The 15,028-nt window shown below is 44.2% G+C and overlaps 2 protein-coding genes across 9 annotated transcripts in view; one reads left to right on the forward strand and one right to left on the reverse strand.

The window, feature by feature from the left end:
- Nucleotides 1-1,922: 1,922 nt before the first annotated feature.
- Nucleotides 1,923-10,977, forward strand: CCNB2 (cyclin B2). 5 transcript variants are annotated; one of them, XM_067555962.1, is made up of 10 exons: nt 2,143-2,254; nt 3,565-3,663; nt 3,978-4,106; nt 4,186-4,311; nt 4,768-4,938; nt 5,016-5,174; nt 5,538-5,774; nt 7,092-7,232; nt 8,467-8,577; nt 8,883-10,977. In XM_067555962.1, exons 3-10 carry the CDS (start codon nt 4,002-4,004, stop codon nt 8,985-8,987), a joined length of 1,155 nt encoding a protein of 384 aa, XP_067412063.1. In that variant the 5' UTR covers nt 2,143-2,254; nt 3,565-3,663; nt 3,978-4,001; the 3' UTR covers nt 8,988-10,977. The 5 variants fall into 5 exon arrangements, 4 of the variants coding, with proteins under 4 accessions (XP_067412060.1, XP_067412061.1, XP_067412063.1 ...); XR_010921333.1 differs by lacking the exons at nt 2,143-2,254; nt 3,565-3,663; nt 7,092-7,232 and adding exons at nt 1,923-2,039; nt 7,274-7,332 and having other exon boundaries at nt 8,883-8,902; XM_067555959.1 differs by lacking the exons at nt 2,143-2,254; nt 3,565-3,663 and adding an exon at nt 1,923-2,039.
- A 665-nt stretch (nt 10,978-11,642) lies between these two features.
- MYO1E (myosin IE) overlaps nt 11,643-15,028 on the reverse strand; it is a 131,676-nt gene continuing 128,290 nt past the window's right edge. For all 4 annotated transcript variants that reach the window (XM_067555957.1, XM_067555955.1, XM_067555956.1 and 1 more), the window contains 2 exons: nt 13,394-13,563; nt 11,643-12,761 (listed from right to left, as the gene is read on the reverse strand). In XM_067555957.1, coding sequence (XP_067412058.1) covers nt 12,685-12,761; nt 13,394-13,563 — 247 coding nt within the window. In that variant the 3' untranslated portion in view covers nt 11,643-12,684. The remainder of the gene's footprint in view (nt 12,762-13,393; nt 13,564-15,028) is intronic.

Consider the following 15,028-nt stretch of genomic DNA (forward strand, 5'->3'; position numbering starts at 1 on the left):
AGCAGCCTCTGGCTGGAGTGCTCCCAGCAGCACAAGGGAGACTGGATTTCACAGGGAAGGGCTCATTTCACAGTCAATGACACATTTTTTCACAGCTGTGAAATTGGTGGGACCCTAATTGTAACTAATACATTTTTAAAAAATCTCAATTTCCTAAAACTTTGCTAGTTTTACTACACATAAAATATTAAAATTTTTCAGGATCTTTTAGCGATAGAAGCAAATACAGTAAAAGCTGCCTTAGAGACCACCTATCACGAGTGACTACTTGCAGAGGCCACAGAACACTATTGCTCTCTAGAGCACAGACCTTTGAAGAGAGATCACTTTAGCTAACTCCCATGAGTAGTTGCTCTTGGCAGGTTTTACTGTACTCTCTTTTTGGAAAGGTGAGATTTCTCCTTTATGGTGTTATATCAACCTTAAAAATGCATTTTTTCTTCAAAGTGACTGTAAAAATGGTGACTTGGCAAATTCGTGTGTGTAAAGAACTCTCAAATCTTTGGATGGATGGAAAGCGCCATAGAAGTGCAAAGTGAGGACTTGTGGGATAGCAAGATTCTGACTGTGAGCACTGCAGTATTTATTGTTTAAAATGCCCAAACCACAGAAATTTGCTTTGAAATACTCAACATTTTAAATCTAGAAAAATGATGTGTGAACTTATGGCATGTGAAGAAATTCCTGCAACTTTTTTATATTCTAAATATTTTTAATGCTTATCAGGTTTACCTTAATAGCTGTGGATGTACACCATTCACAACATTTTATTGGCTGTGGACAACATAGCTATCCATGAGTAAATTTTTGTTATTTTTATTATTAATTATTTGTATTACCATAGTACTTCGGAGTGCTAGTCATGGACCAAGACCACACTGTGTTAGGTGCTGTACAAACATGGAACAAAAGACAGTCTCTGTCCCAAAGAGTTAAGAATCTAAGTAACGTGTCTGTTATATATCATTGTTGCTTAACTGAGAATTTTTGAAATTTTTTTATCACCCTTCCCAGCAAAAAGTAGAGGATTTCTGTGCAATGGGGCAGAATGGAGGAACTCTGGAAAGAGAAGAAGGGTTAATTTTATTTTCTGTTCTACTTAGCCCTATGATCTTATTTTCGGGTTGGCCACCAGTGTAAGCAAGGAGAATCGTTTCCAAACCTGCGATAGGTTATTAGCGTGACCAGCTGACTGCAGTAGCTCAGCCAAGCTTGATCGCCCGCTCAGAGCCGCCCCGCTGTTCGCAATGAGCGCCCCTGAAACAGCCCTGCCGACATCGTTACCTTCCTCGGCCAGGCCGCGGACGGCAGGCGTGTCTGATCGACGACCACACAGCCGAGCCCTTAGTCCCTGGCGACTCACTGAATCACCGGGGCGGCCTCACGCGCCTGACTCTGGGAAGAAAAGCAGCCGCGCCGGGGCCGGTTAACGGATAACAGCAGTGCCGGGAGGGCGCTGCCCATGGCGGCACAGGGCAGCCCTCAGCGCGTGCTGGGCCCGGCAGCGGCCAGGCTACCGGAGTCACTCCCATGAGCCCACGCGCGAAGCGGCGGTTGGGCAGCGCCTCGCACCCGACCAGCCCCGCTGGGACTGGAGCCGACCATGCCCAGCACTCACCGCCTCCCCTGGGCCGGGCCAGGCCGGGCCACCCTCTGAAAAAGGAAGGACCCGCCCCTGTGCGCCGCGCCCGCGCTCTGAGTCCCCTTCCCTCCTAACTCCGCAAGTGTGCGCCGCGTGACCGCAGGCGGAAGCGGAACAAGGCTGGTCCCCGCCCTCTTCACCTCTGGCCGCCCCGCTCGGGACCGGCCGCGCCCCCAGCTCTGCCTCCACCCGCGGTACTAACGCGTCCCACTCCCAAGGTCCTTTGCGTAAGGCCCACGCTCGCGAGAACTCGAGAACGTATCCGAGATCTGGAACGGCGGCCTGTTTGGTTAAGATGTCGATTCCAGCGGAAGCGCTTAAGCGGTGTCCCCTTCCCGGCCAAGAGTTCATCGTCACGGCAACGCATGGGGCGGTGCCCTCACGCTGGGCCAATCGGGTGAGTGCATCTTACGAAGCTGTCCAATGGGGACACGGGCGGGACGCTATTTAAAGCAGAGGGCGGTACCCTACACGCCATAGGGGTATTTACTACAGGAGCCGCATCCGGAGGTGGGGGGTTCCCTGCTCTCGGGCGAGGGTCGTACTCGTAGCCCGGCCGTCTCCATCCAGCCCATAGCTGCCGCCCTTATGGCGCTGGTCCGGCGCGCTGCGGTGAGTGGGGGAGGTCTGCAGGGCCCCCGGACCCCAGCTGCTTGGGGGGGCTCGGCGAGCGCCGCAGCTACCCCTGGCCGTGCTCACCGCTCGCTTGGCGGGAGCGCGCTGGGCCGGGCGGGTGGCCGTAGAGAGCGGCGCTGGTGGAGCAAGCCCTGGGGTCCGGCTGGTTGCGGCCTGGGCCTGGCGCTCTGCTCCTGCCCAGGGGAGAGCCGCGCGCGCGTGCCGAGTCCTCTAGTCAGGCTGAGGGGACCGACTTCGACGGGGCCATTAAAGGTCCCTTTGTGGAGCCCTTTGGGCCCGGGAGGCTTTGGCCTCGGGCTGCGCGTGAAGCCTGAGCTGCGCTAAGGGCTACACCACGAGCTCTACCATCTCCGCTGAGGTCTGGCAACACTTGCGGCTCTTCTTTGGCTGGAGGAAACTCCGTGGAAGAACGTCCATCTACCTAGTGGTGGTCATGTCACACTGAAGTTGGCCTAACTGCGTCCCTGGGGGTGAGAGTTTTGTGCCCAGTGGGTAATGTGGTTAGGTTGACCTAAGTTTTAGGAGTGGACCAGGCTTAAGACCCAGGGTCTGAGGGGTTTCCCTGAGCCCGTTAGAAATGCAGGGCTGGGGTATTGATTACAACTGCCTGTCAGGCAGGAAACCCAGCAGATGGCAAGAGCAGCAGTTATGAGCATGTTTTGGCATTGGAGCAGAGATGGAACTACTCGAGCCCAGTGCTTGCTCTGGAGGCAGACATAGAGATTTTCCAGCAAGGAAACTGCCTCTGCCTGTTTATCCTGTGCTCAGAGATATGGGCTTGCATGCATCTTCTGCAACCCTGTTTTATGCCAAAGAATAGAGCTGACTCTGTTGGCCTCTTTACTATCCCCTAATGGAAACATTGTTGCAACGTCCCAAAGGTGCTCAGACCAAAGGGGAAACAACAAATTTAACTTTCAACTTTGGACCTCTGAAACATTCTTACAGCAAAGTAAACTTCCTCATAAGATTTGTGCATATGTAGATGTTACCCTTTTTTGGGGTGGTCCTTTCTCTTTCAACTTGTTGAGGGCTTTCATGAAAGATTTCTAATTTAACAGTAACAACAAGGAAAGGGTTGGGTTTCAGTAGGGCAGTTCAGGGCTAGGATGTTAGTGTAGCTTGCATCTTCTATCTAAAGCGGGGTGGGGTGGGGGGGGGGAATACTATGATACTCATACAACTATAAAATGCTCTGGAGTATAGGGTGTGCATGAGTAACCCTAAAAGGCAACAGTGTCTTTACCATGCAGTGTAAAATCATAAGGCAGTAATTCCCTCTCTAGGTGATGACATAGAGAAACCAGTCTGGGTCACTGGATCACCTCCATGGAAATTCATCTTTAGTTACAATTGGGTGGACACCCTAAATAGCTAAGCCACAGGTGAGCATTCTAAAACTGATGCTAAAAGAGGAAAAACATGATTTGGGTGACTGCACATCTAATCTCCCTTAAACAATCAATTTTTAATACTGCTCTCCATAATGCATCTAATCTAATTGTCCTTGATTCACCTTTCCATCCTTCTGAGCACAGTTGTGCTGTGAAACAAAACATGGCACAATGGTGCTTACTGTTAGTGTGGGTGCCCAGATACCATGGTGATGGGTGACTTTGAGATTAGTAATCTGAAATTAACTAATTCTATTTGGAGTTGATTTATCTTGTTTAACCTTACTTACAATTTTTCTTTGCAGATTACTAGAGGGGTGGAGAATGCTATGACAGGACTTAACAACAAAGCCAAAAGTCAAGTGACTAACAAAAGGGCTGCTTTGGAAGAGATTGGAAACAGAGTTACAACCAGAGGAACACATGCAGCCAAGGTAAAGCTGTAGTTCGGCTCCAGTGGTCGAAAAGCAACTTTTGTTAGATCTGTTAACTGTTCTTTCTTCCTTCTGGTAGAAAACCGAAAGCTTCAAAGTCCCTCTAAAAACTACAAAAGGAGCTACCAAGCCAGCAAATGTAACGGCCCAACTTAAACCTCCAGTTGCAGTAAATTTAACACTCAAAGAAGATACTGTTCCCAAGGTAGGAAATGGCAAATTTCTATGCTACTCTACAGTTCCTAGCCTTTGGTCCTCCACTTTAGCCCTTTTTAGGCCAGAGCTTTAATATTTGGTCTATAAATGTGCTCCATCCCCCTTTTCAGAAAAAGATCAGATTAACCTTATGGGTATTATCCTTGGCTTCAGTCTGAGCTCACAGTAGCAACTGTCTTGGACAGCAACGGTTAACCCTACTCTGTTAGGACTTGCAAAAGCACTTGTCATAAAACATCTATAATTGGGTAAATGCCTTATGGATTCAAATATTGTAGGTGTCTTAAATTTAAGACTCTACCTACATGTCATTTTGATGGCTGCTTCTCTAATTTGTATTAGAGGCAAACTCACAAAACTCGGGGGGCGGGAGTCTTAAAATGAGATGGTAGACTTAACATCTCTTGCATAATGTTTAGGCCTCTGACTATAATCTGTCTCCTAGATTCTGTCTCCGACCCCTATGGATGTATCCATGAAAGAAGAGGACTTATGCCAAGCTTTCTCCGATGTGTTGCTTAACAATGTAGAGGATATTGATGCTCATGATTGGGAAAACCCTCAACTATGTAGTGACTATGTAAAGGATATTTATCTGTATCTGAGGCAGCTTGAGGTATGGTTGTGGAAGTACTTACACATTTAAATGAAATTAAGCTTTCTGTCTATTTCATGTGGGCCTCTCTTTAACAGCTGCAGCAATCAGTGCGTCCACACTACCTCAATGGAAAGGAGATCAATGGGCGTATGCGTGCAATTCTAGTTGATTGGCTGGTTCAGGTTCACTCAAGATTTCAGCTTTTGCAGGAAACCCTGTATATGTGTATTGCAGTTATGGATCGCTTCTTACAAGTAAGTGTCTGGAACACAAGACTATACAACATGTGCTCATATCAGGAGATTCATTGAATTAGTACCCTAATATAACTTGTCCTATGTTTATGGATTTTGGATTACAGCTCTTCCAAGCAGACTTAAAACCTATTAACCTATAACTTTCTATTTGAGCAAAGATGAGGATTGGAAGGGGGAGTTCTGACTAACGCAACTCATTCTTGGGATACATCCCAAGGTTAAATTGGTATGTCTTGCATACTGAATATCTAAGTAAAGAAATGCACAACTCACTAAATGGAAAGAAATACCTTTTACTTAGTTGGAAGGTAGTACACCATGAAGATTACAGTTCTCTAAACTATCTTGCCTTTTATGCAGATTCACTCAGTATCCCGTAAGAAGCTTCAGCTGGCTGGTGTCACAGCATTGCTGCTTGCCTCAAAGTATGAGGAGATATTCTCTCCAGATGTTGCAGATTTTGTTTACATCACTGACAATGCATACTCTAGCTCTCAGATTAGAGAAATGGAAATGATGATTCTTAGGGAGCTGAACTTTGACTTGGGACGCCCTCTGCCACTTCACTTCTTAAGAAGAGCATCAAAAGCTGGTGAGGTAGGTACTATCTTAAAATCTTCCTGCTTGTGAGACACTAGTATTGGAGGTCTAGAAGGTCATGATTCCCATTAATTTCTTGTAGGCTGTGTGATCTTACCTCCTGACTTAAAGCAGTTGTTCTCAATCCGTGGTCCACAGGGGCTTTCAGAGTGGCCACCACTCGACTCCTGCTGGCCGCCTAAGGACCCAGACAGAGCACGTTGCCATGGGGCTAAAAGACCAGTGCAGGCTCTTTGCTGCAGCCAAGGCGATGGGAGATCAGTGCTCCCCTCCCCCAGCACCAGCAGAGAGCAAAGCACTCTGCCTGGGTCCCTAGGTGCTGGGGTCCCTGCTGGAGCCAGAGGGAGGGTCACACTGATTTCCTGTCCCCCTGGCTGCAGTAGGGAGACACTGCCTAGGGACCCAGCTGGAGTGCACCAAGGCTACAGCACGGGTGCAGTTCTCCTCACTGGACTCCTTCTGCCTGGGTGTGGGGGGCTGGCGGAGACTGGTGGCCCTTGAGCCAAAAAAGCTGGGAACCCCTGATCTAATGCATGATGAGCTAAGTGAGGCTCAGGCATGAAAACACATGGGCATGGGAAGAAGACCCTTTGTAGTGGGTGGGCCATATATCTAGCTGAATGCTTTTCATAAGAAAAGGACTGAGCAGTATTAAGTCACTTGACTCTGACCACAAAGTAATTTATGAATTGCTGCAAAGGCTGATAATTTGTAAATTGTCTCAACTTTTACTATCCTCTATATTGAGGCTTCTGTTTGGACTTATAAAATATTACATCCATGGTTGTAATGTATTATGGCCTTTCTGCAATAGATTGAAGGATACAAGGATCTTGGCAACTCAAGGATAATAGCTTCACTTGTCAGCTCAAAGAATGGAAGCTTTACAGGGTGAATCACTAGTTCTAGTACCTAAGCACTTTTTAATGATCCATTGTAGTCTTCTAGCCTCTCAAGGGGGAGTGGGACTCTCCTCATTTGCTAGGTTTGTTATGCTAGTATTATGTGACAGTGCTTGTTGCAAATAATACAGGGAATATCATTCAGCTGTTTTCATGGGGCAGAGGGGAGAATAGTGACAGGCATGCCTGTCGGATTTGGTTTAGACCAACCTTGAGTCCTGTTAAAAGAAAACAGGAAGCTGTCCCAGGTTAGGAGAAAAGGACCAAATTACCACTTAGTTGCACAGGGTCAGAAACAACTGTTTTCCAACCTCAAGGAAGAACAAAGTAGATTAAAACAGGACCACCTTGGTGGTCCTATAAAAGGAAATGACATGACATATCATGAACTAACAAGCTATTGATCCGGCAGGCTGATGCTGAGCAACATACACTAGCAAAGTACCTGATGGAGCTGACACTCATAGACTATGATATGGTTCACTATCATCCTTCAGAGATAGCAGCTGCTGCCTTATGCTTGTCTCAAAAGGTTCTGGGGCAAGGCAAATGGGTGAGTTGCTTTTTTTGTGATTTTTTTTTTTTTTTATCAAGGCCCTGGAACAGACAGCAGTCAAACTTGTGAAGCCTGTAGGCTGCACTCCAATATAAAAGTGAGTAACTATGCACGTTATAGCTGGTCAGAAAAGCAATCCAAGAAATGCAGTAATAAATACTATTGCATCTTGGTGCCCTTAAGCACTGGAATGTTCTGGCCTACTACTAGTTGGAGAGCTAGAACATTTCTTTGTTGCTCTGCTACTTGGTGCAAAGGCCCATACTATCTGAGTAACTTAAGCTCAGGAAAAATAATGGCAGGTAAAAGCCAATTTAACCACTAGGTCACATACCTTCAGTATTTTCCCTTGCATTATGAGGTCTCTCTGGTTCAAGAGTATTTCAAAATGTCCTTGAACACTAAAAATAGCTGAAATTCTAATGGATAGTAACTTTCAGCCAGTGAAATGGTTTTGATCAGTATCAGAATTCCACTTCAGAAAGCAGTGCAAGCTGATATTCAGAGAATATTGATTGCATGATTAATTCCAACCACAGCCACTGAATTTATAAACTTTCCACACCAACTTCAGCTTGGTTTACAGTTTTGCATAGAACTAGTTCTTGGGGACAAGGTGGGGAAAGACCATATCTAGGAAATAGTCTTAAGATACCACAGTAGGCAATATGGTAAATGTTTTACTGGGTTAGACAGTCAAAAGTAGATGTCAACTTGTGGCACTCAAGGCAATTTTAAGTAGAAAGCTTTGCACCTGGATTATGAACAAAACATGTTTGAGTTGTGCAACACATCTTTTAAACTTGAATGTTTGTAACAGCAGGGCTGATTCAGGGGACCTCTCTCAGCCTGCTGTGCTGCACAAAGCAGTTAGAAAGTGTACTGAGTAACTGCTCAGCAGCAGTTGAGGATTTTCCTTCCAGCAAAACCTGTTCAACACCCAGGATTCAAGAAAACCTCTTTCCCAAAGTACTGATTGTGTCCTCTTGCCACTCCTGAAATATGGTATGATGGATATATGAAATCCTTAAGTTGGATGCCACTACTTTAACCTAATAGAAAGGATGATTTTTTTTTTAAGCTACACATGGTCAAGCTCAAATCGAACTTGTCCTCTCCAATGTCCAGTCTAAGCCTAATTTATTAGTTACCTGAAGTAAGGTGGTGTCTCAGGCCATCATCTTTTGTTTTAAGATGCTACTCCTGGGTTCTGACTAGTTTTGTATTGCAGGGTGTAAAGCAGCAGTACTACACTGGGTATGCAGAAGATAATCTTATGCTAATTATGCAACATATGGCCAAGAATGTAGTAAAAGTAAATGAGAACTTAACAAAATACACTGTAAGTATACATTAAGGGTAAATATCTAATTATGCTTACATTGTAGGAAATGTGAAGTAATACACTACATGTCTTTTGACAAAGATGTACATTGCTTCAGTTTTACTCTTTTATAGCTATGCTCTTGCTACCTCCTTTTGAATACTAAGCAACTGCCTGACCCCTTTTCAAAGTACTTCACTGGAAATGGGGCTTAACCCCTTACCAGTAAATAGTCTGATTTGTGAGATCTTTCTAGCATGATACAAACAAAATGTAAATCTATATCCTTGATGTTACTTAACAGTCTCTCTCATTCTTACCAGGCCATAAGGAACAAGTATGCAAGCAGCAAACTCATGAGGATCAGCACAATTCCTCAACTGACCTCCACAACAGTCAAAGACCTAGCTTCAGCTCTCCTGGGATAATCCTAGGTAGACATCCTGCTCCATGCACTTTGTCAACATCTGCTGCCTATTAGGCAGCACTGCTGCTTTTGTACATAGCCTTCCACTCAGTACAGACATCTCAGATTCATTCTGAAAGCAAACTTTTTTTAACTTGCCCTTCAATACTCTTGTATATCTAGAAATAAAGCTCCTTTTTAAAAAAAAAAACAAAAAAAAAACAAAAAAAAAAAAAACCTCTCCTTGGGCATTACTGACAGTAAGTGTAGATGGTGCATTTAAAAACTTAATTTGCACAAGAAATGTGCAAAGAACTACTTAATTAGTAAATTTTGTGTAGACTTGAGGTTAGGTGCGATGAGCCTTGCAGTAGGCCAGTAGTCAAATTGTGATTGTCTAAAACATGGCTCTCTCTTTGACATTAGAGACACCCCTCTGTTTGCCTGACTAAAGTAATTTCCACCCATAAATTGAGCAGCCTCTCTTTGGGGGGATGGGAGACTAAAAATCTGTAGCTGTCTCAAATGGGGCAAAATCGTATTGTAAAACAGGCAGAGTTAAGCTATAGAAACAAATGCTCCATTCCTGCCAACAATCATGTATTTACCTGTAGTCCCATGACAAGCCTCCAGAACTGTTCCATGTATGTTAATCGAGTTATACATACCTCACTCCTGCAGACCTTCCTGTATAATGTACCAGGCATGGGTAAGCTGTAACTGTACCTTATGCCCACACAGTGACTCTTGAATGGCTGAGCTGGCTGGAAAAATCAGCCCGTACAGGTGACACTTAAATAGATTGGGATCAAGCTAATTAAGCATCCTACCACTATCTGAAGGAATATAATAGGAAACTGGCAGAGCCTTGCCTAGAGAAAAGGTTCCTCTCTGCGCCGCCCGCACCGCGCCCCCCCCAAAAAAAAAAAAGCTGCTTGAGTTGAATTAGTTCAATTAAACTAGTCATGTCATTATAAAGTGCCCCTATGCATGACAATGAGACGTTTAGGATAGAGAAAGCATATCGGGTGGTGGTTAGGATGCTCATTTAGGATGTGGGAGATTCACTTCATTGGGCATTGGAGCAGGGGCTTGAAACAGCGTCAACAAGAGACACAGAAACTTGCTCCATAACATGTGCTAAGCACGGGCTAGAGTGCTCTCCTGCAGGGTGAGTGATCCAAATTCAAATCTCTTCACATTAGCTAGAGTAGGGGAAATGTGGCACTTCTTCCATCGAAGTCCTGAAATTGTGGGCCAAAACCCTTCAGTAAATTCATGTCAATTGAAATAGGGCCGGGCTGCCCAAAACTACCTTTTTTAAATTCAGCTGAAAATCTTTGCCTAACACTTCACAACACAACTACTAGTAATATGTGGGAGTAGCCATATGGGTGGGGGATGGCATGTGAGACAGCATGCACAGTACCTCCTGCCTCTTGAGGAGGGGCTGACTCCAGCTGTAGATAAGTCAGAAGCTCTTTTGCAGTGTGTGGCAACATGGAGTTATTCAGGAATGGCTACTGGACTTTAAATTGATATCCTACCTTAATCAGAAACATCTTTCAAGTCCTAAGCTAACAGTGTTTGCTAATACTGTAAACTATGGTCTAGCATAAACAATGAAGTACATTGTTACAAAATCTTGTTGTGCTAATCCGAACCTTCCTCTATTTATAGTAGATATAAGTCTTAGGGCAACTTCTTGCCCTTATGGAAGTCTACAGCATCTTGCCAGGGATTCTAGTGGGACTAAGTTGACTGTCATGGTATTGCATGCTTGCATGTGTATTAGGTGCTGAGCAAACAGAACAAATTCTACTACCTTATGTGGGAGAAGCAGTATGCCGCCCCTTCCACTCTGTATCTTCACTCTGAATTTGTAATTCTATTTTGTATTTCAGCTGGTGCCTAGCACCAGATACTGCTTCCCCATGTTGCAGTTCCTGTGCTGATGCAATTCTATTCCCTCTCCCTGCTCCTTGGAGTCTCTATGCTGAGCTGGATACAAGGACCACACTCCTACAACTTGTTCACCAAGACACGATCGGTGCCTCTTCTACATCTTTCTTAGAAGTCACTTCTGCTCTATCAGTTCTGAGAAGTAATCTAATATTTAATCCTAAAATCACAGCCTCTGCAGCCCCTCTCCAAAATAGAATTTTTAAAAGGGTACCTTCAACTTGGTTTTATAATAAACCTTCTGTCAACTCCACCTGGCTCTCTCTCTCTCTCCTTTATTCCCAGGGGGCATCTCACATTTACCTTTTCCTTATAAACTGCTGGGGCCAAAGAGCATGCTTGCTTTTGGCTGTTTCTGTAGAGGGTTCGGCATACTTTTTAGGCACTTAGTCTACAAGCCAGTGCATGGAGGATAGTGGTGTCAGGCCCCAAACCAAATTTAAACTTCAGAAGAGTGCCTTTAAAATCCACTTTATGCTAGCTTCTGCTGTGCTTCCTTTTAATCACTTCATGCAGCGTTATTCATATGGCGAAGAAGAATATGCAGTACACACCTCTCTTCAGATGAAAGTGCCTTTTTATATATATATACAGACCCTATTGCATCCTTTTCTGGAACTTCATGCTGTGGGGGCTTATTCATTCTAGAAAGAGTTGTTTGTGTGAGTGTGTGGAAAACAGAAATATCACAAATTTAACAAACCAGCTCAGTTCATTGGTTCCTGTGTTTTATTGATTGAGGGTCAGAAGAAAAAGAATGGATGCTGATGATATCTACAGGGTAAGCAACAGCCATTTTAAATGGGGGGGGCAACCGGGCTTAAGAGTTAACACTGGTTTTTATCATTAAAAGAATAGTGCATATTTGTAAGTACCTGGCAAAAAACTTCTAATTAAACTACCTTATGTATAAGTACAGTGAATACTACATTGTACATTCATACATGTTTCTACCATTAGATTTTTTTATATACAGTATATGATCTGTTCCTATAAATGTACAGCTCAGGGAAAAGAGTTGCTTCCTGTAAAAGGTACAGCATTCATTAAACATAACTCAACATGGGCCAGCCATATTCTAATATAAATCAGGGAGAAGGCATCATTATATAGCATACAGTACTTTTTTTTTTTTTTTTTTTTTGCAGTGCCTTTTGGAATCCCTAAGCTTTACTGGCAAACGATAAACCAGCTCCATTACACATCTGTACACTATTTAAATATACCATCACCAATCCTAAATCTTGTGACATGTAGCAGCATTCTTAACATGTTCTTAACATGTTCGTTCCCCAGAGTGATCTGCGTCAGAGGAAATGTGCATAAAATGCCATCTTCATTATATATATCTAAAAATCACTGATATTCAACTAAAGGCACTCGTTAAATACAACCTTCCCAAAGTCCCTGGTCCCAGATTGCAAAGCACGGTGTAGTTTCAGGAAAATTATAAGGACTCAACCCTTTTTCATTCACTCTGGACTAAAAACAGATTTAAATATAATAAATAATTCCTTTTTCAATACTTCCACACATGTGTCTGAGGCATAGATTTGCACATTTGCTTTATGGACACTAAACTGAGTGACTTTTTCTTGTTTATATACAACTTCCCCCGTGAAGATGCTAAGAATTACAGGCAGCTGAGAAGAACTGCAGTATGTCCTGGAAGAGAAAGGGAGGGGAAGCATCCTATTTTTCAATTATTGGTATTGTCATGCCATCCTTCATTTAACAAAACCTTCTTAATCATTTTTTTAAATCTTGGTCACATAGTTGTTGGGGAACAGTCCTTGTTTCCCTCGTAATCTGCCTGTCCACCAGCCTGAGGGATCTGTGACAGAAAGAGAGCAGAGCGAGCAATGAGGTTTCAGCAATCCCTGTTTCATTCTCAGTACATCCTTTTTAGCCTTCTTTGCTTTGTGTCCGTTTCGTGCAGACCGGCACAACCCTTCCACATGCAAGTCAGTAACCTACTCCTTGGAGACTAAATACAAAGGGCTATGACAGCTGGGATGTGTTAACCTTCTGGATGCACTGCAAGGCCTTATCTATTCAAGTGTGGAGATTGGTGTTGGAACTGCATCATTAATTGCATTTTAACTGATGAGCTTTAGCTTTTATAGTCTTATATGTGCAACCAGAGGCTACAGTGGGGTACTTAATTTTGAACTCTACAATGGGGAATAAGTATTCATTATCTTCAGCTGAGTATGGTGCATGTGTCCCTGTTTATCAGTGAACAAGCCTGACAGCTACAAGTGTGAAGACTCTCTTGATCCTGCCTGGCTCAGAAGCAAGCTGCCTAATGCTTCAAGAAATGCAGGAGTGTTTCTTGAGGAAAATGCCCAGGGGCTTCGCTGTAAAACCTACATAACTACCAAAGCCAGTGTACCCTGGGGAGTGTAGAGGAATTTGTGACCAAAGAACATTTAAAACAAACAAAGCACCAGCATCTTGTCTTACCTTCTTTGATTATATCAATTATGTCATTTGCATTGAAGCTAAGTTCATCTGTGTCCTGAGCATCATATGCGTACAGTGCCCGGCACTGCGGTACCTGAGGCTTGGGTTTTGGCTGTGGTTTAGGTCTCCCTCCAGCTGGTGGGGGCCGGTTTGTTGTTTGCCTGCGAACACTACAGGGGAGAAAATAAGGAAAGTGAATCTCAGAGCAAATGCTCCAAGACCATAACTATAAACATAAACTCAACCAATCCTACTGCACTTTGCTCCGCTACGTCATCAACTCAGCCAGTGGCAAGCACTCTCTGGATCTGAAGGCCAATCCCGCCCACTTAGAGTCCCCTGTAAATTGCACTGTTGTTATAGAAGAAAGACTTGTTACGTCACTGATGCATCCATGCACATGGAGCAGGATCTAGTCCTTTCTCTCCCACTAGGTCTGCCAGAGGGGGGCTGTACTGACCATTACATTATCATTTTCTATGACAAACTAGACAAAGAGGTAGGAAGTGGCCAGTTGTCCAAATGCCTGTTTACAAAGTAATCACATCACGTGATTCTGTGCTGCTTTACCTACATTAGTGATCTCTGCTGTAAGACAGCTCATTTACTTCAGCTTCCTAGAGCCTCTTATTTAGCACTTGTGATAAAAAAAGCACTTCACAGAGGGCTCACTGCTTGCCTTTCCCTGCCCCCAAAAAACATTTAACACTTAAGCTGCAGGGACCCCTTTGCTAGAGATTATGTCTTTGATATCAAAGGCCTTCTTAGCTCACAAGCTGGCTGTTGTTCCACTGCTATGATTATGTAGGACCGTGATCCTGCACCTGCACCAGCTCCTGGCCGAGGGGTGGTGCCTATAGATTTGAGCTGTGCTTAAATGGGAAGTAGAGGTTGATGTGGTCTGATCTGCCTGGCGTGGCTACAATCGCTTCATGTATCCAATGCTACGTACAAGGGAAGGAGGAGAAATGAGAGAAAATGCCCTTTTCCATCTCAGCAGGCAGGGACTGGTGGAAGAGAGAAAAGCTATTGGTAGAGTGTAAGACTCACAAAAAGACCCTGCAGTGCTCTGATATGCGAAGCAGATGAGTTGGGAGTGGGCAGTATCCTATCAGGCTTATATTGTGCAGCTCTGTGTTACTGTTTGCTTGAAAAGAGTGTCTGCTTTTCATAAGTGGGTGTATCACTAGGGTTGGTGTAGCCCTGCAATATGCTTGTAAGTGGTTGCTATTTTAACTTTTGTAATGTGGGTTATGGGAAGAAAGGTTGTGGGCACATTAAAATCTTGAAGCATTAACAATGTCCAGAAAGAGTTTTTCCTAATGTGTCTATTTGCTAGGGGGTGTCTGTTATTGGTCTGAACTTTTTGCATTTGCTCAGAACAGGTTACTGTTTGCTCTGAACAGATGAAGCAGTACAAAGCATTTAGAGCAAATGAATAACAACATTCACTGCTTTGTTCACAGCTGAGAGTTCAGAGATGGCTCACCTTCGCTGTGAGATTTCGGTTGGAGTTAGGAGGCCAGTACTGTAGAGTAAGTGGAGTTACACCTTAATTGCCAGCAACACCACCTAGAAATAAAAAGCTGTGACAGAACTGACACCCCCCCCCCCCCCACCCCACCTACTTGGCTG

The sequence above is a fragment of the Emydura macquarii genome, unplaced genomic scaffold, assembly GCF_026122565.2.
Source record: "Emydura macquarii macquarii isolate MOO-44397 ecotype Brisbane River unplaced genomic scaffold, CSIRO-AGI_Emac_v2 contig_1644, whole genome shotgun sequence".
Lineage (NCBI taxonomy): Eukaryota > Metazoa > Chordata > Testudines > Chelidae > Emydura > Emydura macquarii.